Raw genomic sequence first — 27,784 nt, 5'->3', positions numbered from 1 at the left:
TTGGTATAATAAGTATATGTAGGCTAAGGTTCGGCCATGCCAGAAATAACAGTAGATTATATTGGATGAAGCTATATTTTACATCATTGTGCCTAAATTGCACCTTAGGTGTTGAAGATACACTGGATCATCTAATTCTAGTTTGCCCAAAGCACGAATATATTCGAGAACAAACCTTTTTTCATATTAAAAATAAATGCGGTAAGTATCTCCATAGTTTAATAGACATTCTACGCACAAATGATTTAGATGTTTATAATGAGATAATTTCATACATTAAAACTGCTAAAATAAATCCATGACTACTAATACAAAAACATACACTATTCAGCCATAAATGTTGCAATTCCCTGGTTGCTAAAATCCGTGGTCCACCTTTTCGGATTAGAAATGCCTGATCGGCCCCAGGCGAGAAGATGCCTAAAACCAAACCCCTAATCTTCCTATGCATTGAAAAATCCCTTCTTTAAAAACTTTTCCAACTCTATCTTTAGACTAACAATAACACTTTGTGAACAAATAAACATAAATGTAATCCATTAACCAATAACAAAATATAGCATTTATAACCCTCAAAGGATCTGGAAAGAAAGAATCGGCAACCACAACACTTAAATATATGCAATAGTTCAGTGAATATTTGAGAAATCAAGTGTACGTCGCGGCTTCGTGGAATTTCCAAAGCCTAAGAGAGAAAAAAAAAGAGTATTGACCATTGAGTACTGTACAGTGTACTGGTTGATAGAAAGTGTTACTGGCTATCAATTTGTGTATGTTGTATCATTTTAATAGACTCGTTTAATAATTAACAATAATTCATTGCATTTGAAATTAAAATATGGAAGATATAGCTGAAAATATTGGAATTAGTGGTAAGTTGTGCTGTACTATACTTAAATTACTGACTAGTTTATTACTCCGATTTGTAGGTTATGTTTTTAAAATTAGAACCATATTGGTATTGCTTATTTAGTTTAATATTTACCAATTAAAATTACTTTAAACATTTTTGTAGTAGTGTACTTTCATTTACACAACGTATTTTTAGAAGCTCACAAACCATATATTACAGGCACACATTCTTATGTGAAGTTAGGTTATCCCAAATACTCCATTGCTTTAGTGAACTTTGAAGCATTTGTGATAAAGTCATCTCGAATTTTAATATTTACTGTATGATATCTTGGATAATATATTTTAGATTAATTTATCTTGAGGGGAGATTTTCACTTAGGATGTGATGGTTGGAGGTATCACAAAGTAAGAAAAGCTGACACTGATCCAAAATCTGACAAACCCAACTTCTCTTTTAAATAGTAAGGTCTGCTGTACAGCATATTCTGTGACTAACATGAAAAATTTTCGTTATTAATTTTTTTAAATTACTTTCATTCAGCTGTTTATTGTTTCTCTTTGAAATGGAGGGAAACTCAGTAGAGCTCTGCAGTCAGGATAGGAGTGTCAGAGGGATTTCTGTAAATGTGAGAATGCAGTATAATAAGCGGCCAGCAACACAATCGAATCAACTATGGATTAGAAATAACTAAAGTAGGGCTATTGCATATAAAAACACGACTTTTCATAACTAATCATTGCTAGCTGTTTTTATTTACCAGAATAATAATATTGTTGAAAATTAATTCAATTTAGTAAAGTGAAATCATTTACATACTGAGTGTGCTAGTGACATTATCAAGAATAATGGCGATGAACATGCAATTTTGGTCCCAAAATATATTTTTTTTAAGTGAATAATGTTTAAAATGGTCACAACATGCCTTGATGGTGGTGATTCATTCGACCATTTTTTTAAATGATGTCAGACATGTTTACACTATAAAGTAATCATAAGTACTACACTGCATAAACATAGTATGAATAAAATTTAGTTATATTATATAATCTTAAATATATACGTTTCCTTTACATATAAAAATATGTAAAGGAAACGTATATAATATATAAAAACTTCTACAACTTGTGTTTACACAATGCAGATTTCAATGTGGAGGCAGAGTGGCAATTCTTCGCAACATCCCATGGCAAGAGTGCATGCGACGGCCTTGGCGGAACTGTTAAGCGGCTAGCTGCTAAAGCCAGCTTACAAAGACCGTATGACCAACAAATCCTCACACCTAAACAACTATATGATTTTGCTGTGACAATAATATAAGAAGCATTGATTTTCAATACTCCACGATAGAGGACTACCAAGAGACCGAAGAATTGTTGCTGCCTCGATATAGTGAAGTAAAAGCAATCACAGGCACACAAAAGTTTCATTCGTTTCAACCCCATACAGAAAATCAAATTAATGTCAAGCCTTACTATTTTAGCTTTGATGGATCCCTTGAATGTGTGACAACCGTAAAGCTAATAACCCCAACTGATTTGGAAAAAATTCATGGCGGATTTGTGACTGTGGCATATGATGACTCTTGGTGGCTTGGGTGCATTGAAAAGAAAACTAATGACATTTACAAAATTAATTTTTTGCACCCAAAAGGTCCAGCACATTCTTTTTTTTATCCACAGCCAAGAGATATACTTGATGTGCCAGGAAATACGCTCTTGCAAACAGTGGACCCAACGACAGCATCCGGAAGAACATATTCTTTGACACCTGAAGAAATGAAGAGCTCTTCTAAAGCTATGGAAATTTATCTCACAAGATTAAGAAGAATTAATGTAAAGTAGTGTTCCATATCAGTAATAAAGAGTGTAACCGTGTACTATGTAAATACTTTCATTACATAAATATTTAAAATTCTAAAAAATACAGGAGTTAGTAATAACATGAATGTGTGGCCTACATAACTGTTATATTGTTATTTTTAAATAAAGAAAAAACTGCAAAAGATATAACCTAGGTATTTCAGTCACAGAATAAATTGGTTCATGTTTGAGCAAAAGAAGACAAACAAACAATATGTAAGTGGTGTTAGGCATATACACATTTTCATTATATATATTTTTTTATTATTTTTGTTTTAAACCCTTTAAAAATATTTTTTTAAAGGAATGATTTTAGCAGTTATCAAAATAACTTAAAAAAAGTTCAACTAAACAGAGTCTTAAAAAGGTATGCTATTTAAATAATTTAGGTTCATATCAGTTTCATATGTCCCAAGAAAAGTATGTGTAGCCCAGAAGCAGCTCACGCACACATAACCGGCAGGTATTCCAGTAGTAAAAGATTGTTTTAAATATGAGCCTATTTACACCCCATCCTGAAACTTTGCATGTGTGTAGTCAATGATAATGAGCAATACATATATTTTTCCTGATCAAATCCAAGGGAACGTATTTTAGGAATTTCAAAAAATGTTTTTTGAATATTTTTGAAAATTTGTAAATGTATGTAACATAGTCATGTGATACATCTAATTGAAGGGAATTTCAAGAGGAAGAGAATGCTACAAATTTTAGCTCTCTAGGTGCTTTAGTTTTGGAACTAGGTCATTTTTAAATAATCGTAAATTGACTGAAAACTGTATTTTTTTGGCTTTTTAAATGCCTGTAACTCAAAAACGAAAAGCCCAAAAAATTTGAAATTTTGGATTTTAACTATTTCTTGTGGGTAGAACACACAAACAAAAGATCATACAAATCTGAGAGGTCAAGGTTCAAATCATAGTGTAGAATTGGTTGATTTCGCATGGAATGACCCTATAGCTTCGTTATAGTACAATTTTAAAAGCCTATAACGTAATTCAGTTTGACATTATTGTTCAAAATTAATTCAAAGTAAAAAAGTGTGTTCTTTGTGTCACAGTCAGACATTTATCCTTGAAAATAGTAAAAAGTACTTACTTATATATCACTTATATATACTTAAATATCACATTGTTTTGTTTGTACATTTTATAAATATACATAACCAAGATAACTTTTTTATCTATTGTTAATATACTAATTTTTAAGGTGTAAAACTAGCAGAACTATATTGCCAATGGCGCAGTGTAGCGGGTACGGCGGTTATCGCAAGATAACCAGATCAAGCAACGTCGAGCGTGGCCGCTGCTTGGATAGTTGACCGCTGAGCGATCCTGTCCTTGCAAGCGGCCCGCCTGCCCGGCCATTGGTGGTGGTTCGGAAGTCACCTTTAAGCCGTTGGTCCCCAGGTTAAGTGTTAGAGAGGGCTTCTTAGCCCTAACTTCGCCTGGTGAAATAAGACATTCTTTACTTTTTTTTTTTTTTAACTATATTGTTATTCTGAAATACCTGTTATGTAACTTGGTTTGATTAATGCAGACAGATTATGGGTGAATAAGTCAATAAAGCCTGATGTTGATTTTTCTATTGTGTCCAGGTTACATTTATCCGCTGAAATTCATTGTCGAAGAGTTACTTTTTCAATGCCTTTTTTAAAATATTTTTCTTCCAACACATTTTTGATGAAATTTGTACCAGGGCAAGTCAAACACTCCTAAATTGATGACATTTTATGGAGACAGGGTTGCATATATATATATATATATATATATATATATATATATATATATATATATATATATATATATAAAACACACATACATGTACACACAAAAGCACTCATAACTCTTTAATTTTTTGTATTAATTTGTTTTTAAGTTTTACATAATAAATACAACAAAACGTTATATCTCTTATATTCATTTATGTACATTAAAAGTGTGTTAAAAGTAAAGTCAAGTGTTAAAAATAAATAACAAAATAAAAATGTGATAGAAAAATGATATTATTTCAAAACTATGCCACTATTATTTATCCAATTCAGCCCTCGACAGTCTCATATTTAATGAAATAAAACTGTTGTGAATTGCCATCACAGTAGGTTTTTTTATATCTTCAAGAACCATATAAGTAATATTAATCTATTTCTAGACCAACATATCATCACTTTTTACATACAAACTGACCATATTCATATACCTGATAATTTTCTTAACCTTGGTATAACTTTGTTCCAGATGAGGAACGATTGGCAGCTGTGGAACATGAACTGAAGCAAGTCTCCACTGAGATTCAAAGGCTTTCAGAGAGAAAGAGTGAGCTAATGGCCATGAGGGATAAACTAAGGGACAGGATGAACTTAGAAAAAAGCAAGCAGCTTGCTGATAAAAATTGGGATAAAACTGGTAAGTGTGGGTGTTATTCCATAGTTAAATTCTTTAGAGGTTGTGTGTTTGTGTATCTTTTAGATTGATGAGGGTATGAATCTTATGAAAGTATTTCCTAAAAATAAGAACTGTATGACACTGCTGAGCATAAAGGAATAGTGAATCAGGTTTTCTTAATGAATAAAGATATTCATATGTTTTAGAACTGTGAATCTCACAATACTGTTTTAATCCCATGGATTATAGAATAATACATATTATAGAAAGTGAGTGAAATTGTCTTGAAAAGTGGCTCACTACACTGTGGATTTATCTACAAACACGCTTATGAAGATGTTTCTGAGATTTGTCCAGTCCATCATCACCATACATTGGCAAACCAGTACCACAAAACAGACTTCTGATAATTCTTCTAGATAGATTTCTGGAATTTGTTCCAGAAATCCCTATTATTATTATTATTGAAAGACAGCCTAGTCGTCGTTTCATTTTCACGCTACTGTAGTAACTGTTGTGTACAAGTTCTTTACTTTGTGTAAGTGGCACAAATATTTGAGGCTTAGTCTAGCCCAGAAATTCTTGGCAGCCATTGAAAAATTGAAAATGAAATAAAATGAAAAATTCTTTATCTATACAGGCAAAGTTAGGCGGTGCTTTCTTACACTTAACCTGTAACAACGTAAAATTAAAAAATTAATTAAATATTGCCTTAAGAATAAAAATTAAAGAAATAATTACATTTAAACAATTTGGTTAAAATAATATAATATTTAAATATGTAAAAATGAAAATTTAACTAATTAATAAATTAACTACATCTGTAATTCATAAAACATATAAAATAAAATTATACTTTTAATATAGAAATAAAACTAAAGTAGTTATTGCTAATAAGTAACTTTTATTACACACAATCTCGCATTCATCCCTCAGCCAGTGTCACGCCCACAGCATCTCAGACTGAATCTGCTCCAGCTAAGCACTTAAGGTACATATCTTTCAGTTTCACCACAAACCGGGAATGGCTACAGGTGGAAGTAATTGTTTGGGGAAGGGCATTCTACAACCTACAAGCCATTACATGGAATGACTTATCAAACACTGCAGTCCTGTGCTGAGGCATTCTCAAAATGTATGAGCCAGAGCGAGTGCTTCCTACAGATTTAAAATATTCAGAAAAATATCTTGTTCCAGACGCTAAAGAAACCATTAGTAGGTTTTGTTGTGTACATTTAACTTGATACTGATTGTGCCACTTGGCACTTGGCTGCGTTGATCCGATGTTGGTATTGACGCAGCATGTTATTTTCATCTCGTCATAGTCACGTGTTAATGTATGAGATACTAATTATGCACGTTTTTAGAGTTAGTTGAGTCAATCTTTATGCTATTAAAAGCAGTTTTGTTGGGCATGTAGTTTGATTGTGGTAGGCCTGCCTACATAGTCTAGAAAATCTGAAACTGAAGTTTTGTTGACATGTATTGTTGATGACTGTTAACCTCAGTTGACTTCTTTAAGAAAAAAGATCATTGAATACAAAAATTCTGCTACCTATGATGTTTGTTAATAAATAACATTCATCCACCCTTGCTAATTAAAAGTATTACAAATTACGTAAATTATTAGCCTATCAGATGCATATTACCAAGCATATTAACTAATCGGGAGATGGAAAAAGAGCAATACAGTATGTCTTGAATAAAATTATTCCCTAATGTTAAGCTGATAGTATCAATGGTTTTTAATTTTTATACATAAATAATATTATACAACTGCAAAAAAAGGTTGAAATTTAAAAAACATATTTGTGTCTAATTATATCAAATTTTTTTAATTTTTCAAGACATTGAAAATTTTGCCCCCTCTTTCTAAAGGGGGGTAAAGGGGGGCAACCAAACATTTTCAAATACAAACCCCTATCATGTGACCACTCATTTTAAAGGGAATAAAAAAATAAATCCAATAATCCAAACTAGAGGTCTCTACGTTTATTTAAACAGATTTTATGACAAATTTACAATAATAAAATCAGTAACTGTCCTGTTTATCGTAACATGAGTCAACACTAACGCAAATTCTAAAAACAGTTACCTGTATTAATGTAGCAGGTGTTCAAACTGTTCACCTTCGGCTGTTTGACAGTGTGCTAGACGTGTTTAAAAACTTGAGACATGATAGGGGTTTGTATTTGAAAATGTTTAGTTGCCCCCCTTTACCCCCCTTTAGAAAAGGGGGGCAAACTTTTCAACAACTAGAAAAATTAAAAAAATATGTTATAATAGGTAGGGTCAAGGTTTCACATAGATATCTCGGGCCGTTTAAATTATATCCAGGTGTGCCAGGACATAAAACTCACTCTGTATATTACAGTGTTCTAACGACACTTTCATCTCTGCTCAGATTTCCCTTGGTCCGTGAAGCTTCAGAATACGCTGCAGGAGGTATTCAGGATACAGGAGTTCCGACCCCACCAACTGCCAACTATGAATGCAACAATGTCGAAGGAGGATGCCATTCTCATTATGCCGACTGGAGGGGGCAAGAGTCTCACCTATCAGCTGACAGCCGTCGTGGATAAAGGTCAATAGATAATTATTAGATAGATATATAATAGATAATAATTAGTTATATTAATAATACACATGTTGCTCAAGCACTTATTTTCAACCCAACCCCACTTATTGCCCAACCTGGAATCAGCTGATGTTTTTATGATAGTTTACACTGGTACATATTATAATAATGTTATACTAACAATTAATACTAACTTGTTGACATCTGAGTTGTGCATTAAGAAAGGAAAATAACAAGACTCCCATATTTTTTCCTTTATTAGGTTACTAAAATTAAAAACAAGGTTTTTATTGATTTGGTGTAACATAACCTAAGTGCACTGTTATAGGCTTTACTCTGGTAGTATCACCACTTCTGTCTCTGATGGAAGATCAGGTAATTGCACTCAAGGCTCTCAACATAGATGCAGGAATGTTCCACGCACAGTCTGACAAGTCTGAGACTAACAGACTAATGCAGGTAATCTCTCTTTTCCCATATTCTCCTCACCTCCTCTCTTACTTTTTCCATATCATTGTACTTGTAATGTCTTATGTCTCCCAGCATTACTAGTCGCGATTTCAACTTGATTACAATTATATCTTTAGAAGTAGCTTTTTCCATCTGAAATATGATCTATCATATATCGTTTTAAACAAATTATTACAAGATTTTGGCCTTGCACTGTCTCTAAATACTTATCATATTTGACAAGTGTGTAGATATATAAATAAATGTATATATTTTCAAAAGGTACATTAAATTGTGTACAAAATTGTTATTTTTGTTAAGTGGTGTTTTTCCTTCATTATGGAGAGGGGTTGTAAAATTTTGAAATGGAAATTGCTGTAACAATTTTTATATTTTAACACGTTCGCTGCTAAAAATTAAGTAATGTATGTTGCTAGAGGCTAATTTTTTTTTATTAGTATTCACTTACCAATTTAGTTGTTGTGACACGGGTTGGTACAGAAAGGTCATCAAACACCAAAAAAGCCGAATTTCGCCATTTTGAAAACGTGCAGTAGATCTACCGCACACGCTCCTGGGGCCAGTCTCTCTTCGAAGCGCGCACCGTTTTCCTTATTGTTTTTGAAAAACAGACCACTAACGATTGTTTATAATAATACTGGGAACAAATCACTTAGTATAACTAAAAATATATTGATAAAAAACACTAAAAACTACTATTTACAACCCAACCATCCTCCCCAAGGTACGCTTCATTAGTCATGGAATTGGTCAAAACAATGTGGGACACACAACCCAGGCTGTCCATCACATTCTAAACACTGCCACATCACGTATTTCTTTCTGCCATTTGCATAGCAAACTCTGCACCTCTTTTGTTTACTTCTCTTTCCACAAGCCACTTTTTCTGTAATCCGTGAGGGTACATGGGGGACGCGGCGGCGCTTCAGAGGTCGAGGAGGCTCGGGAACGTCCGGGAGTAGCTTGTCAATAACCTCCAGACGGAAGTCGTACAATGGCATTTTGTTTTCTCCACTTGATGTGCGAACTTCGTTATAGAGATAGTGTGCATTCACTAACATCATCTGAATTACGTGGACAAAAATCTTTTTATACCACCGCAGTGTTTTCCTTTCGCAAGGATAATATGACATCATTTGGTCACTGCGGTCCACGCCTTTCATAAAATGGTTGTATTGAACAATTGGTAGTGGTTTTAGTCTCTCCAAACCACCTCGATTAATTGAATTCACCATGTCATTTTCAAATTCAGTGGATATGTAAGAGACAACGCGTTTGTCTTTCCATTTGGCGACAACAACACTTTCGGCGTAGCGGGCGATGGTTTCACCCTTTTTCAGGGTTGCCGATTTGACTTCAGGAGATACGTATTTTCTGTCCAGCCGAAGAGTTCCAGTGCAATATGTATTCCTACGGAGCAGGCTTGAGGCAAGAGTAAAACTATTATAATAATTATCCATAAATAAACTGTGGCCACAATTGAGTTTCCCTTGCATCAGCTTCAATACAACATTGGCTGCATGCCCCTTACCACCGTAATCATCTAAAACTCCGCAATACATAAAAAAACGAAGTATTAGGCCATGGGGGTCACACAAACTGTACAGTTTGATGCCGTACTTATGGCGTTTCCCTTTTATATATTGCCTAAAGTACAACCGTCCCCTCCATAAAACCATTCCCTCGTCAATGCACAACTTTTTTTGAGGATAATAAATTGAGTCCATTTTATTGTTGAAGTAGTCAATTAGAAACTGTACTTTAGAAGCTCTGTTGTTTGGGTTAGGGTACCTTTCAAAATTAATGCATCGCAAAATAAGCATGAATTTGTCCCTGGCCATGAATTTGGGGAAGCACGTTGAAAACAGCTTACAAGTTTTCCAATAGTCTTGTATTCGGGGTAATTGTAATATTCCCATGTGCAGCAATAGGCCAATAAAACATTTGAGATCCTCCACGGTAATGTCTTTCCATTTATGGATTCGTGAGCCTGGGGTTGTAGTAGGTCCACAGAATAACTCCAACGCGTATCTATTCGTAGTAGCCACAATGCCCTCCAAAAAAATCACATCCACCAGCAACAAGAAAAAATTGATTGGGGTAATCTCATTAGGCAAAGGGACTAAAAACTTTTCCTCTTTTGTAAACGGTACATCTTTCATACCTATAGTTTGAGGACTCCATTGTGGTGGTCTTACGTCATAGTCTGGGTCTTCGACCTCTGACTCATCAGTCTCGTATTGTTCATCGTCGAGGTCCGGAGCATAACCAGGGACACCAGGGTCGTCTTCATAATCAGAATCACTATTAGCCACAAACTGACGTCTATTCTGGATTCCACTAGTTCCAGGAGGCAAATCCATGTCTATTGTATTATAAGAATAACACTAAACACACAACAAAAACGGTAAAATTTGAAGTAGTCTAAAAACTAACCACAAAACGCTAACTGAGAACGGCGACCACAAAAACGCGGGAAAAGTATATCCCCACGAGCGGCAAAACGGACAACCATACACGACGAGTGCTGAGAGCACACTGACTGGGTTTCTAAACAATGGCGCTGTGCAGTAGATCTACGTCATGCGCGCCTGGCGCGAGGCAGCCGTGCAGTAGATCTACCGCAACCGCATTGAACGTGTTAAAGAAGCCCAAAACACACAAAATACAAGGTAACCATAACTAAAACTTAAACCTTACAAATTCTCAAAAAAGGTGTAATGTCAAGGAATAATAAATGCTTGGAGGGTTAAAGCTGCTAAGTAACGCAGACATATATTTTGATGTCACTCTTTTAATTTATTTTATGAGTAAAGGTGTTGAGTCAATTTGTAGTGTGGATTACCTATAATAGTAAAACAAATACCGCATCTTGCTATTAAGAAAGAATTCTGTGCTTCAGACTGTACTGCATGTTATTTCTATTTATATATGTAGAAATAAGTATGCAGTAGGTCATGAAAGTACTGCTTACATAAAAGAGGTGAAAAGAATTTCAAATGAATATGCGTTATTTTTTCAACAATGTTCATATCATAAGTTCAGTCAAATTAGGTGAACAATTAATTCGGAAAATTGATACGAGGGCTGTCCACAAAAGAGATGGTTATGATGTGAACACCATACTTTCACAGTAAGCACAAAAAGCTATTACTGGTTTTAAGTTCATAATTGTCAATTGTTAGCATTTTTTAAATTTGTTGATTTGCTTATAGTGTTTTGTATTGAATTACATATTCCATTATCATTACAATAAAATCAATGTGGCATGAACTCATTAACGATATTGCTACACTTTTATTCTATTCTTACACATATACACTTTTTGAAAATCAAACAAAAGTTACTCATAATATTGTAACTATTTCTGAGTTAGCAACATAAAAATGTGAGGATCTTCATCTCTCTGAATCTAGGCTTTATTTTCAGGCCTTAACAGATCCGAAATCTTCCCTGAAGCTTATCTATGCTACACCAGAGAAGTTAGCGAAGAGCAAGCGATTCATGAGCAAACTACAGAAGGCTTACCAGATGGGGCGGCTTGCTCGAATTGCTATAGACGAAGTTCACTGCTGCTCTCAATGGGGTCATGACTTCAGACAAGGTTTTGTTTGTTTTATTTACTTATCTTGTGGGCTCTATAAGATGGACGACTATGACAGGTTAAGATTAGTGATATATTTAAACCCTTTGAGGTCTCATAAAATCGCTTGAACTCTACCCAGGTTGTATTTATTTTCTGCTATTTTATAGCTTTTTTCAAAATACAAAGTAAATAATACCAAAGGGCCTATATATCCTTTTCTAACAATATGTTAAGCTTATAGTAGCTTGTTCAATAGAAAAATAAAATAACAAATTAAAAAAACATTTTTATTATACACACAAAAGTAGACACAAATTACTTATGTGTAAGTAGGTATTATGATACCATTAGATACATATTTTTACTGACTTGAAGGGTAATCTTAAGTTTATTTTGCCTGGATCAAAAAAATGTTGTCTAGGCCTACTTTGGGTAACAGGTGGCATTTTACACTTAGGCTTAGTTTACTACTTTGTAGCCTAGACCTATCTCTATTACTTACAACGCTTAGTCTTATTCATACCATATTCTTCTAACATTTTTCAATTTCTTCTTCATTACTATCTAAAGTTTCTAATTTAAAAAAATCCGGTTGTTTTGATTACCGTTATTTAGTTAGAAGATATAGACTAGCTTCAGTTCCAGTGGTCTGAATGTGGCCTTGTTTAGCCTAACCTACTAATATCTCCTAGCTGATTGAACTGGTAGGCAAACTTGCCATATCCAGCTAAATCACCGGACTTAACCTGCATGATCTCGGGAGGCCTCAAAGACATGGTGTACTCTACAAAACCCAAAATCATACAGAATATGATGCACATAATTAGAAATGCAGACCACATAATTAGTGGTGATGAAATCTTGCATGCCATTGCCAGCTTTAGAACTTTTATTGTGCTGAGCATTCAAAATTAAGGCAAAAATTTTGAACATCTGTAACGGAAATTAACATGTAACTTAGTAATTAAATTATATCAATAGATTTTTAATAGCATTATTATATTGAAATATAAGTTATGTCAGTTATAAAATATTTTAACTAATAAACTGTACAAGGATTAGTATTTTTTCTTAGCAATTAGTTTTATTTTATTAATTACTAAGAATAATGCTTGAATCTTTTAAAAATAACTTGTATTCTAGAAGAGATATAAATTAAGTTTAAATTACAAAAATGTTTCTTTTTTAACAATGTTTAATTTGATGTCCCACACAACCTATGTTATCATTTAAAGTGTTTTGGACAATGGGATGCAGTTTTTTAAATAAAAAATGTTGGTGCTGTAAGAAAAACCTACAAAAATGATCATATGACATACCATTTGAAAGCTTATTTTGTGCTTTTTTCAATAAAAAATATATAAATTTTTACACTCACGATTTAAGTATAAAAGTACCATTGTAAAAATATTTCTAAACTACCTCTGTCATTTGGACAAGACTTAAGATATTTTCAAACATGTTTTATCAAATTGTTGAGCATTCTAAGACCTTCAAATCGAGACTAAGCATCACATAATCTATACTACCATTTGGATTTTTCGTGATTTGAACCTATGACAATCATTTTAGGAAAACACAAATGTGACAACAGTTTTGCAACATTCGTCATATGAGATTTATTAGAGTTACGGTTTATTGCATCACTCTGTATCAAATAGTTTAACTACAGTTTGTGATCTGAAATACCTTGTATATATATATATATATATATATGTAAAAAATATAGGTATATTGAAATGAAAGGTCACTGACATCATACAAGAACATTTCTTCTACGGAATGGAATGCTGCCTGTTTTAAATCATTTTCTCAAGGTTTTTAAAATTACTTAAGGTAATGGTAACAGCATCAGTTGGTAGTCTAATATTAAAAGTTTTACACCTATGTATATATAATATATATATATATATATATATATATATATAATATATATATATATATATATATATATATAAAACTGTTCTCAGTTTTGCTTAACCTAAGGTATTTGAGATCTATTGTGTGTTGAGATCTTGTTTTATAATTATGGACAGAACTCCTAAAATTATAGTGATCAAGATTTTCTTTGATAAAAGTTCAACCTTGCAAGATAAAAATATATGGAAGAGTAAGTATACCAAGGTTAATAAAGAATTATCTATAAGAAGAATCTATCACCAATACATATAATAACCTGTAGTGCCTTTTTTGGCTCTTAAAAACTAGATTTGCTGTAGCAGAGGTGCCCTATAGATTGGAAACCATAGTTAAGGTAAAAATTAAATGTTCGAAGTAGTTTTTATTAACTAGGTTTTGGCTTGTGATTGATTTAAAGTTTACAGTAGGAACATTGCTTAGATTAAACAGACAAGAACGTAGAAATTCAGATTAACCCATTGAGGAAGCAATTACCCTAGCCTGACTAGGACTGAATGTTTGAATTGATTTGGAAAAAATGCATGTGTGTACTACAATATTAATAGAATGAGTTTGGATACAGATAAATTAGTAAATTTTTCAGGGCATATATTTGGTTGCTGTACAATAGTGTTTGTTACTTTTTCCAAATAGTTTTTATGTAATGTTTTTAGTATATATTTTACAAATTGTTTTAGTAAGAAAAACAACAAATCAAAAGCAACTATCAATATTTTATTAATTTTTTTGTTTATCTGTTTAATTAATTTTTTATTCAAAACAGCACAATGTTTTTTTACATGGAAATCCAGTTTCTATTGGATTACTTAATTATAAAGCATAATAACAAAACAATGAAAATTCACATACATTAAAAAAAATTTGTATAACTTTATGACAAGCGTTGAATTAGTTGTCTGAGAGATGAGATAAAACTGTTTGTTACCTTTAATTGTTATTATTAAAATGATAATTAAAATAAACTATTTACATTCCATACAATGACCATTCATTTACTGAGGCTTAAAAAAAAGCTTTTGTCATTCACTTTTGTGTCAGTCTTTGAGTATCTTTGATATCTCAATATCACTGTCGAAGTATCTGTCTTCTTCTTCTGAAGTACACAAATTATCTTGTTCTGTGGAGTAAAGGAAGAACAAAAAACTCATTCCAACAACTATAAACGGTTTAAAACACTAAAAATTGAGAACGTGATACATAGAATGTAAGCAGAACATTGAAGTGACGAAAATTCAGCATGTGGCAAAATGTAAACAATAATAAAGCAAGCTATTAGTTGCGGTTCCAGTGTGCAAACATAACGAATCAAAACGGAAAAATTGCTTATAAGGATGCACGAGGGCACAAAACTGCAATCTAGTGGAAAAACAAACAAACACGTGATCATTAGCACCTAGAAAGAGCACAACGAGTGTTGCTCAGGCAGGATTATTCACCCCCGCTCTGCCGCAACAAGTGACCCAACAGGTTAATTCGAAGCACTTTTATCGACTATTTTTTCTGAATCAGGACTAAATAAAAACCATCTCATCAGTTTTTGTGTGATTTACACTCAATTTATTAGCATCAAACCAGAGGAAGGATTTATTATTAATTTGTGAATAGCCACCTAGCATTAATTTTGGCCTGGCTTTTCATGCATACGAAAATAGTGTGGGGTACAGGAAAGTTTAAGCATTTAATTAAGAGGTATCCTATATTAGACAACTCCTTTTTTCAAATTCTGCACAAATATAAAAAAGTGCTTGATTTGTTCCCAGACTACAAATTCCTGGGTGTATTAAAACCAATGTTTCCCGATGTGCCAATCCTGGGTTTGACTGCAACAGCAACGACAAAGGTTATAATTGATGTACAGAAGATGTTGGATATACAAGGTTGCATTGTGTTCAGAGCAACATTCAACAGGCCTAACCTATACTACGAGGTAAGGTATACAAATAAACAACCAAACACTTCCATCCTGAACAATTTTGTACAGCAATTTTGTTGTAGTGTTCAGTAATATAGTTTTAAGTGATATCCTTTTTTTTTTTTTGTAATCACAATATCAGATTTCTGTCTTATTATGTCCCTCATTCCTCATTAATGCAAAAAATATGTGTACCGAACACTTTTTTATAATGATAAGTTGATAAAATACAAAGTGCCCAAAAACTCGGTTAAATACTTTTGGTTAGTACTCGGTTGGGTTGGTTAAATATTTTTGGAAAGATTTAAGAGCTACAAAATTGTGTACACATATATCCAGTGACCTGCTACTTCTTCAGGGGGATATGCCCACATGGAGTCAGAAGAAAATCTTAAATGTAAGCATAGGTTGGTGTGCATATCAAATTAAAGATCTTTCTTAGTAGAGGATGATGCCGCAAACCCGAGTTCAAACAGAAAAGGCGGCTGTTCACAGATTGCTTGAATTTACAATAATTGTTAAGTAAATGTAACCAAGTATTGTCTGCTGAAATGATACTATAAGATGATAGACCCTATCTACGAAACCGTAGATAATAAAATACTATAGTAACTAATAGTTTATATATTTTTTTCAGTTTTATAAGATTGTACTATGAATTTGAATTTAGATCAAATTAACAGTATGGTAAATAGTTATTTTTAGGTTTTTGCCAATAAGTATGCTAGTTTCAACTAAAAATGCCCTGTTTTATATTTTTTTGCGTTTACCTCTTATAGCATATTTATAAGAAAAATTAGCTTTGAACTTTTTATATATACATCCAAACAATCCTTTAGCATTAGAAACAGTTATTCCCCATAATTATTATATATCTATTATATATTATTAGTATTATATATTTATTATTAATATTATTATATATTAATTATTATATATTAGATATCTGCTTCCAATCCCAATTCATAAGACAAAATTATTCAAGCAAAAACCATTTTATGTTGGAATTCTTTGCAGTTAAAGATATTGGAGTGGTGGAGGCCAACAGATCTACCCTGCATGAGGGGTGGTTAAAATATAATGCCATTCATCTATCAGATGAAATCTGTGGATTATAGGGTTGATATCCTCGAAATTCCACGAAATTGAAAATTGTATCATACAAAAATCATATGTAAAAACAACTATACGTAAACATAATAATGTAAACAAAATTTTTCAGCTGAGACCCAAGCCTAGTGCTATGAGTGAGTGTGTGGACCAGTTGGCAGACCTGCTGAAGCACAGGTTCGCCAATCAGTCAGGCATCATCTACACCACCTCCATTAAAGATTGTGACGAACTCAGAGACCAGCTCAGGTTTGTTACTTGTTGTTAGGCATCAATTTTATAGAATTATGTGCAAGATTTATTTAAAAAGTATCCAAGCTGGAATTATCACAAATTAACAAGTTAACTAGTTTTGAGTGTTCAACAAACCTTCTGATTGAACACACTTTACTCTAAGCAGTTTTTCATTTTTTGTAGCATTGTTTTTAATTTGTTCAAAGCTCTTCTTATGTGTTCAGAAAATTTCCACTTTAACTGATAAATTTCGATTGCTTTGATAATCCCTGTGGAAACAGGGAATTTCCAGAAAATAGCCAACCTGTAAAGTTTTCTAACAGTTTGATTTGTGTGGGTTGAATATGCTAATACTCTGATTGTATGTGCCCATGTCTCCAATAATTGGACAACTGGGCACTTCGAAAAATAAATACTAATATATTACTTAGTAGCCAGTACACTCCAATAGTGAGACCTGTTACAAGTCTCAACTTGATAGCCATTAACTATAGATAGTTAGTAGTCTCACTGTCTTAAGATATACAAGCATGCTCATAGCTGATGATCCAACACTTCATCTTCCAGGTTATTAATCTGCTATGAATGAGTTCACCGCCATCAAGGATTTGGAAACACAGAATCATGTAATCGCTAATTAATTGCATGTGTCTTTTTGGAACTGCAGTAAGATCAAAATTACTCTAGACTTTCACTGTGGTTCTTGTACATTATGTGGTGTTGTAGACAGCGTGGGCTGCGTGTGAGTGGTTACCACGCGACACTGGATGCTGCACTGCGCAGTAAGATCCATCGCAAGTGGCTGACAGGAGAATATCAGGCAGTGGTCGCTACGATAGCTTTTGGACTGGGAATAGACAAACCAGACGTCAGGTTTGTCATTCATCATGCTCTCTCCAAGTCAATGGAAAACTTCTACCAGGTTTGTGTCACAATTTAATAATTAATGCCTGATTTTCAGCCATAATAATTTAATTTAAAAATCTTTTAGCTTATTTTACTCAATTTAATAAATATTTAATTTTAATTATTTTAAATATTTCAATTTAATTTATAAATTGAAAAATATGTGTTTAATTTTTTTTGGTAAATATAAAATCTACAATAATTAATATTGAACGTAAAAATCAATGTATACTGATCAGTATATTAATTATTGATAATAAACGAGTTTTGGTTTTGGAAACCAAGACTGTAATGTTAATTTCAATGTTACCAGGATGTAATGTATAATAAAGATCATAGTAATTATCCATGGTCTGGGGTCAGTGAAGACAAAATAAATGAAGTGGGCTTGTTTGAAAGTAAGGGTTTTGGAAAAAGGACAAGATTACCTTTCTTCCAAATATTTGTATTTTCATTGTCGAAGTTCGTGCATCGCTAAAAGTTTGTTGCGTCTATGCTAGGATGAAAGCTGCTTGGTATAAAAAAACTAACCAATTGATAAAACACATTCTTGTTGGTTAAAAAAAAATAAAAATCTGTATTCTGATATGTGTAGTAACAAAATATTGTGATTTTTAAGTAATATTTGACTTGAAGGTCGTAGTTTTTGTGTTTATGTCTATTTTCTTCAATACCAGCGTATCTGCTGGTCCTAAACCTGCGTTTACTGCTGAGCAGCTAATATTTGCATGTCAGCTGCTCAGCAGTAAACTAACAGACATTGTTAATTTTTATTTTACATTGTGTTTTTTGTAGTTGTACAAACATTTTTTCTATACAAATATATTTAAGTTTATACCTCTAAATTCTTTTGTCGTAAATAAAGTGGTTTAATTTTTTTTTAATGTTAGTATTACAATTAATACAAGTATATATCCATTGATCTTTTTACATAAATTGAATATGTTCTGGAAGCCCATTTTATCATAATCTATTATTTATATCACATAAAAGTAGAAGGTAAAGGATATGACTCCAGGGTAACCACTTGGCCGGCATAACCGGGAAACAGGGAATCTTCCTATAGAACCGGGAAAATCTCAAAAAATATTTTGTGTTTCTAAGAAATTATGAAATCAAGAAATAATTTGAGTCCTCCTTGAATCAGGACCTAATTAATCTCAAAACTTCATATTTTACATGAAGTGGTCTGTGAAACTCTGAATGATGATCCATATATTTTCAAAAGCCCCATCTGTCACCAGTTACCTCCTACCAGTGTAATGGAGTTTGTCTTGTTTAGTTCTACCTCTGTGTCGTGGCAAGCCCCCAAACACGTAACAATCCATTGGACAATTAAAGTCGCCCAATCGATATTCTCAGTTCTCTGCCATTATACGAGCGGTAGCTATAAGCGGTAAAGCAGCAAAGCCGTAGAGACCGTGATATAAACAGAATTTTTGTGTTTAATTTTAATTGTCACAAAAATGGGTCTCCAAATGAAGTTGTCCAACTCTTGATCTTCGGTGAAAACAACATTTTAAAAAGACGTTTGTTAGATTGATTGCTCAGGCCTAAAATATACAGTGTTCACCCTAAAAACAGGCTTAGAGTTCGGTTTGGTGAGCATTATCATCTGTTCGATAGTTCGGTAAAAGATGCAACTCGGTTTTTTGGGTACACCAAAATGTCAGTTATCATACCTAATAAGACATCTTTTGAAGAAGAAAACAGTGGGTTTGCGAATACAAGTAAATCCGAAAATGGGGTGTTTCTGTCCAACATGTTGCACAGCAATGACAAATGAGCTGGGAACTGAGCGGCAGGAGAAAAATTTAATGTCTGGCAGCAGATCAGCGGCACCGTGTGTTACTTCCATGCTGCTCATGTTTGCCATGGCCAGTGTAGAGCGCTCTCCATATGTTCAATACAAACATTAAACTGTAAGTCCCATTCTAACGCTCACTGCCCACCGTACAGCTTGTTTCACGGCCGAAGCTTAGTTTGGTCTATGAATGATTGCTCCTCACACAGTCGTTTCGATTGGATGTTAGATTATGTAGTTTAAAACAAAGAAAGTGATGTTATATTTTGATATCATGGTCACATCCAAATGTCGATTGAACTAGCTGCGTTTACACTGAACAAACAGTGTGTTGTCGTGAATCTATTCTTGTTTTACCTTAAAGGACAAACACAAAATATTTGAGAGCCTGTAATTGATAACATTAGAGTTGTATTCATAGAGCAACTAAGGAAGGTTCTGTTCTGTACTGGTGTCTACTTATTCTACAGATCATGAATTTACTGCACTTCAGTAATCTCTGTAACAGATGCATTCTTCATATATTGGTGTATATACCAAGATACTTTCACCAAACTATAACCAAGGGCTACCACCAACAATGATAATTTGGAAACATGAATTATGGATGATTTTCAGGTTCTGAAACATGTGTGGATTATGTGTAAATTTTTATGTTCCTGGAATTTTTACCAGGGATGGATCAATTTTCCTAATACTTGATATCAGGGCTATTTTAACTTGATTCTGATACCAACAGAAGTGCTTAAAATATGCTTATAATGTTATGATTTCACAATATTAAAACTAGTGATGTGTGAAAGCTGAATCTGAATCCAAATAAGTCTATTCATGGAAGACAGCTGATCAGCAGTATGCAAATACTGATTTCTAACACATTGTTTACTTTCTATATGAAAATTGTAGATAGATAACTAAATTAACAAATTACTGTAGTTTAACAAATAATATTTTGATCATAATTTGTATATTCTATATTTATATTGGTACATTGTTGCAAGTCTGTTGCATCTATTTGTAAACAGTTAATTGGCAGTACGCAAATTACTGATTGCTAAAACTTTTTTTTTTAGTTCTTTTTGTATAAAAACTATTTAGAAACATACCAAAATGTTGTCCAGAAAACTGAGAATTTGAAAAAAAGGTTTTGAGTGACCATCTTGTTATTGTCTGTATATATGATGCGTAAGGCAACTTAAAAAGTATATAGAGGTAACGAACCTGATGAATTGCCTAGTTAGTCAAGCTGTATGGCAGTTATTTAGGACAAACTGTGTACTAATGGCAATACGAGATAAGTAGAAAACCCCAATAACCATTTCATGAATAACATTACTATGTTTAAAACACATTTTTCGTTGAAGCAATGGAGGGCTCTTATCCGTAAAGGGTACACTTTTAAAAACAGGTTTAAGATAGGGAACTGGATTTTTCTAGATATTTTGCCATCGTTGAATGATACAAGAAATCATTAACACTATGTTTCGAGAACTGAATTCTGATCTTTTCCTCAGACAGATAACTAGCCTAACAAATAACTAAAATCTAGGTTACAATAAACAAATCATATCAGAGCATTGTGACACACATAAGTCAGGAATCACAACGGATGTGCTGTGTGTTAACTCCATGCATACTATCTCTAAAACATGCACTTAATAAAAACAAAACACAAGTATTTTGATATCTATTGTATTTTTGAGAAGAGAAGTACGTTTAAGTTGTACTCTGTAGATGTCTAACACAGTAACTCTTGAAGTCTGCCTTTTCCTGTGATAGGAGAGTGGCCGAGCAGGTAGAGATGGAAAACCTGCTGATTGTATACTGTACTACCGACTAGCTGATGTATTCAAGCTCAGCACTATGGTGTTCACTCAGCAGACAGGCCTACAGTGTCTGTACGGCATGGTGGAGTACTGTGTGGACGTCCACAGGTCAGCAGAACTAAATAATAGATATTAAAGTAATTAAAATTTACAAGGTTTCTTTCTACCAAGGTTCCAAATAAAATGTAGAGTTATAGACGCTGAATTCGACTTGTGTAGATCAATTTAAAGAGTTGTTGAGTCATAGAGGTAAAATCACTCTAACATTGACTCAGACTCACTGCGTACTGTGCTCTCATTTATCCACATCTCTCTTATGCTGTTGGTGTATGGGGTTCTGAAAATAATTATATCAAACAGATTTTTATTTTGAAAAAAAAAAAAAAAAACAACAGAATAATTACTCATCTCAAACCTATGGATTCTTACAAACAGTTATTATTCACCTCATTAAAATTCCTTACCTTCCCTCAAATTACATTTTTCATACCCTGCTGTACTTTAAACAAAACCCTGGACTTTTTCACCACCTTTTGCACCAATCTAAATATCAGATTAGGGACAAAAACAAATTTAACATTCCACATCATAAAACTAATTTTTTCAAAAAACCAAATGTTTTATAAATCCGTTATAATTTTAACACCCTGCCCGACTACCTCAGGATGGAAATAACAATCAATATGTGTAAAGAGTTTGAAGAAGTTCTTATTTTCCAAGTCTTATTACAGTGTTAAGGAGTGTATAAATGCATTTTAATTGTTCAAATTATGTTATATATTTGATGATGTATAAATTATTGACTCATGCCAATACTTGTAATATGTTTAATGGTAATAAAGGATGATTTGATTTGAATTTCACAGATAAAATTTAGTCATTAAATTATTTTGAGTTATCCACGATAATGTTTTTTGATTTAGATTTAGGGTTTTCTTAAGGGTATTGGTAAAAATTAAAGTTATTGAAGAATTTGCCTTAAAGAGGTTTGAGGTATTGAGGTTCAACTGTATTTCTATCTTTTGAGCCGATCACTCCAGTCTCTGTTTGATATAGCGGACTACGATTCAAAATATGTCTTATAAGCCAACTTTCCATTTCAGTGGCACATCCGTCCTTGCTCCTCTCTCTACTTTCAGAAATGGGGTTCTTGCCTAACTTCTTTATTCCCTTCTTTATCTATCCTACTAATCTCCTTTATCACAACGGATAATACCTTAAATTAAAATGATGTTCCTTTAATCAGTACTTATGTTTTGCTTTGACATATTGTGGTTCTTGTGACTTTCATGATGTAGGTGTCGGAGGGAGATGATTGCACGCCACTTTGATGAGGTGTGGGACCGTGCAGACTGCGATCGTATGTGTGATCATTGCCGTATGCCACGTGAGCCGAAACAGGTCGATGTCACTAAACACTGTCGCATGGTATACAAGCTCTTGGCGCACGCTGCTTCTTCCGATACTAAATTGACAGGTAATAGATAAATTTGCTCTTACATTATTTTCAATTAAAAAAAAAACACAATAAATGTGTATATAAATTTTAGTAATCTAATCATTCATTTCACTACATAATATGGACTAAAATGGAGGCTTTTACTTTAAATTCTTTAATGTGTTTGTTCTTCTTTAATGTTTAATTGTTTTGTTCTTCTTATTGTCGTCTTCAGTGTCTTCACGGCCATCTTTGAAACGTTTATAACACTCGATACAAATTCTTTGATCCATTTTTTTAACAGATGAAAATTATTGAGTTCATAAACTCATCTAACATTAGCAGCTGGTACTGAAAAAGTAAACAACGACTACAGCTGGAAGTTTTATTATACTTCAGGAGCATGAATACCAACATAATAAAAAAAGTAGACAATCTTGACAATCAACTCTAAACCTAGAAAACTAAAGAATCCTTGTTACTTTTCGAACACACCTCGTAGTAACACTAATGGTGTAATATAAATGTTGATTTTTTTAACTTAATAAAACTGTTTTTTCCAAATTTAATTTAAACATTTTTACTTCTAAGAGTAATTTTATGTGTATGGAGGTTACTGTTGAAATACTGGTACGTAATACTCCTGAAAGGGTGAAAAACTAAAATAAGATTTTTTTAATCTGCCATAGACAATTTTTCATGAGTATTTTCTTAAAAGTAATACTAAGCCTTCATACACTGTACCGCCTGAATATCTCGTTGATTAAGTCTAAGTCTAAATGTTCTAAGCAGATTATATCTTGGTATCTCAGAACAATAAATCATATTACTGCTCCACAAAATTCCACCAGATTGTGTAATAGTACTTCTTTGGTGTTTTAGTATGATACAGTGTGCAGTATGGCTCATCATAACATCTGGCAGGAGTCACAATTCAAGTATTTATTTGTTTTTATTAGTCCGAGGAAACTTTCTCAGTGACTCAGCTGTTACTGTAAGTGGAAATACTCACTCATGACAATCAGCTACTCTACACATGTTTAGTTTGTTTGTGAACTTATTCTCCGCTATTATTGACTGTTGTGCTGCTTAAATATGACTTAATCCATAGTTATATTTAGTGTGTAAGGTTACATTTGATTGGTATTTTTATTTTACTAAGCAACCATGACAAATTATTACCTTGGTATCATGTATTAGTATTCATGATTGTTTTACAAGTATAACATTACTATTATGCCTGCTATAATAACTGTAGATTTGTGTAATTATTATTAATTTGTAAAAAAACTAATTTCTAAATTATGATACTTTTATTAAACTTTCGTGTGCCTTGTTCTTGTACCTTTGTATCTTATTTCTTGTATTTGTATCTCAGGTATGTAACTAGTATAAAATTACTACTATTCCAACTATATTAATTGTAACTTTGCATAATTATAATTCTATAATAAAAAAAAACTAAATTGGTTTTTTTATTATTGTGCATATCACAGATTGTGTTACGCTGACACTCTTCACATTTCACTTATAGATGAAGTCAGTAAAAATAATAAAAATAAAAATTTTCAAAGTAACATATGTTACTTATTAATTGCGTATTAATTTAGACACCAACAAAACTAAAAAAATAACTTTAAAATAAATTTATATATATTATAATTGTGCATTACGTCATGAGGGAATGGGAAAGAAATAACCAAAAAAACATAAAGATTGGATATCAAAGGGACAACATTAATCTGAACTGTCTGGGGTTTGCTGATGACTTAGCTCTTTTGGCCAATGACATTCAGGAAACAAAACAGCAAATTAAATCTTTACAAGATATAGCTCAGAAAATTGGTTTAAAGATATCGTTTGAAAAAACAGAAGTTTTATTAACGCAGCCTCCACTTGCAAATAAAATAAGGCTGGACAACCACAATATAAAAATTGTGCAGAAATTTAAATACTTAGGAGAAGTAATCACTTATAACCTGAATGAAAAACCATCTTGGCAAAGTAAAATAGACAAACTAACTAAGATTAAACATGCTACTAAGAATACGTATAATAAAAAATGTCTTTCAATAAATACAAAATTAAGACACTACAAAACAGTTGCTCTGCCACAAATTACATACGCAAGTGAAACAATATTTAAAACAACAAATACTATTGCAATAGATAAGGTTCTTAAGATGGAGAGAAGAATAGTCAGAACTTGCTTAAACAAAAACTATCAAGTAGACGGAGTTTGGAGACTAGCTTCCAATGAAACAGTCTACAAAAATATAGAACCTATTACAAGTATAATTAAAAAGAAACGAATATCATTCCTGGGGCATTTGTTAAGAACACCTGAAAATAGAATTAGCAGGAAAATAGTAGAAAAACTGTGGTATAATAAAAGTGACATTAAATGGATCACAGAATTAAAAGAAGATATGAGAGAGTTACAAATTACAGTAGAGGATTTAAAACACAAGACAAACACATTGAAGATATTGAATGACAAATACTCTACACTACAGCTGAAAAGAAACAAACAACGAATAGGAAGAGTGGTTCCGGAGGAGGAAAGGAAATTACGCTCGGAAAGGATGAAGAAATATTGGGTGGATAAAAGAAGAAAGACTAGAAAATATAAAGTGACTAAAGTGGTCCAATGTAGGCCATAAAATTATAAATAAATAAAAAAAATAATTGTGCATTACTGAGTTATTAAAGTAATTTATTTATAGTGTATGAATGGTTGTTATACAAAACAGTGTTACTATGTTGTTTAACATGATGATTTTCTTTAAAAACATTTAAATACTGAAAAGTTCACCAATCACTTTTTGAAAACGATGCTGCTCAAATGAAAATATTAAAATTTTACTGTTTTGGGAAAATAAAATTAAAAAATTTATACTGTGCTTGTCCAAAAAACAAGTAAATACTTTATAATATTTTCAAATAAAGTTTGATACATGTTTTGAGTTAAAACAAAAATGAATATTTATGGACCTCAAGAACAAGTGCTCCCATAAATGATAGTGTCCAGTAATAGAAGAATTATTTGTTTCCAAAGGTTCTCAGATACTATCGTATGTTGACAGTGCAGAAGCTCATGGATGCCTGGTATGGTAAAGGACCCGCAGCGTTGAAGCTGACAGGGATCTCTCCTCCATCATTCCCGCGAGACACAGCAGAAAACATCTTAGCGTACTTGCTGATCAATGGTTACCTCAAGGAGGACTTCCACTTCACACCTTACTCCACCATTAGCTATATCAGGAGAGGTGAGCATTTTGTTTCCTTCTTGACTCCAGAGGAGTAAATTTCCTGAAATAATAAATTTGTAGTTCTCAAAATATAACTGAAATCTTAACCATTCAATTCCAACTCTGACTTTTAATGATTTTACTGTGTTCTTGTAGCAGCAAACATTGAAATCAACATATACACATTACACAATTTTAAATCTTTTTTAGGATTCATTTAAATAAAGGCGTGTTGGTCAGTAACAATTACACATAGTTTAAAGTTTCATTTAGATAACGATGAACTGTTTTAATCAAATAAACAAATGAACAGAATAAAAAAAATTGAGATACAAAAATGTTTATAAAGAGAAAATGCATAAAATTAACAGATTTAGTAAATGTACTTTTATAAAACATCATTTAATATGTTATTTTATAAAAAGGTAAGAAATTTGGCAAAATATGCATTTCTCTGGGAATTTCTTGTACAGTAGAGACTGAATTTGAATTTTGTTTGAAATACATCTCAGACAATTCAAGTAGCCCTTTTAACACGTTCACGACATCAGCATTTTTCTAGACTTTTTTATTTGACATTGAGTTTTTCAATTATAATAATATCAAAAACATAATTGTTTTTTTTATGTAAATGTCTAAGTATGTCGAGAAAGGTATGTAGGCTTTGCAATTTTTCACAAAACCAATTTTTTTTTGTTTTCAGTTTTTACCATGTACCCCAAGGGGTACCAAAATAAATTAATTTACCTTAAAAATTGAACAATCATGTCCCCGATGGGGTACACGATAGCCTGAGGTATTTATTTAAGCGCGTGATCAAATTTAACAAACCACCAAGACAGGCAACAATAAATGCTGAGTATGACAGGCAAACACGAAATGCATAGTTATGAGTATCCCATCAGGTGCACGATGCACTATACAAAAGCTCTGTGTGTACCTGATCGGGTACACAACGCCAATTGTGAAAAATCGCATGTACCCGATGGGGTACACATTGACGTGAAAGTGTTAATGGTCTACTTGAATTCCTATTCATAAGTATCTCTAAATAATTTATTTAAACACCTTTTCCAAGTGAAAACATTTTTTTTAGTTATAATTTTTATTTAAAGTTATGTTCTGGTGAACAATTGTAATTAATATTTTCTTTTACAACCCATTAAACGTTATAAATAAAGAATTGTGTTAAAAAAGTAATATGTACTATGACTAATAGCTATTAAAACCATATTGACTGGAACATGTTCCTAACAAGTTTTTCCTGAAGTTCCTGATATTGTTGGAGACATTTCCCCAGTATCTAAAGGTGGAAAGTTTAGTACCATACTTTGTCAGTTTAACATCCATAATGTGTGATTGTAGGCCAGCTGGCAACTAAACTAGAGGATCCATCTCACACAATAGCCATGACTGTGCGAGGGAAGAGCATCACCACAGATGATAAAGCAGCAACAAAAACTCCCGTCACAGGTGACAAAATCACTGAGAGTACCAAGAGAAAAAGGACACCAACTGAAGAAAGTGAAAAGCCAAAGAAACCGAAAGTGTATGTTATTGAGTCCGACTCTGATTAAGTTAAGTAATTCTGTGATACAAAACAAATTAGTTTATATTTTAAAACTAATAAACATTTTTTATTTGTTTTA

General features: G+C 32.6%; 1 protein-coding gene across 2 annotated transcripts; it reads left to right on the top strand.

Annotated features, from left to right (window-relative positions):
- The first annotated feature begins 728 nt into the window (after positions 1 to 728).
- Positions 729 to 27,784, top strand: LOC124356173 (ATP-dependent DNA helicase Q1-like). Of its 2 annotated transcripts, XM_046807344.1 has the most exons (12): positions 729 to 872; positions 4,953 to 5,120; positions 7,504 to 7,683; positions 8,006 to 8,136; positions 11,578 to 11,752; positions 15,415 to 15,581; positions 16,789 to 16,925; positions 17,637 to 17,832; positions 21,400 to 21,554; positions 22,745 to 22,923; positions 25,971 to 26,153; positions 27,501 to 27,784. In XM_046807344.1, exons 1-12 carry the CDS (start codon positions 839 to 841, stop codon positions 27,710 to 27,712), a joined length of 1,917 nt encoding a protein of 638 aa, XP_046663300.1. In that variant the 5' UTR covers positions 729 to 838; the 3' UTR covers positions 27,713 to 27,784. The 2 variants fall into 2 exon arrangements, with proteins under 2 accessions (XP_046663300.1, XP_046663301.1); XM_046807345.1 differs by lacking the exon at positions 27,501 to 27,784 and having other exon boundaries at positions 25,976 to 26,138.

This window comes from Homalodisca vitripennis, chromosome 2 (assembly GCF_021130785.1).
Source record: "Homalodisca vitripennis isolate AUS2020 chromosome 2, UT_GWSS_2.1, whole genome shotgun sequence".
Classification (NCBI taxonomy): Eukaryota; Metazoa; Arthropoda; class Insecta; order Hemiptera; family Cicadellidae; genus Homalodisca; species Homalodisca vitripennis.
This window is presented reverse-complemented; position numbering and strand designations above follow the sequence as displayed.

Excerpts from the sequence above, each read along its gene's own strand:
- LOC124356173 (XM_046807344.1), top strand. The coding sequence starts at position 839 with ATGGAAGATATAGCTGAAAATATTGGAATTAGTG. Across the intron at positions 873-4,952 it reads TGAAAATATTGGAATTAGTG|ATGAGGAACGATTGGCAGCT; the intron begins GTAAGTTGTGCT and ends ACTTTGTTCCAG. Across the intron at positions 21,555-22,744 it reads TACTGTGTGGACGTCCACAG|GTGTCGGAGGGAGATGATTG; the intron begins GTCAGCAGAACT and ends TTCATGATGTAG.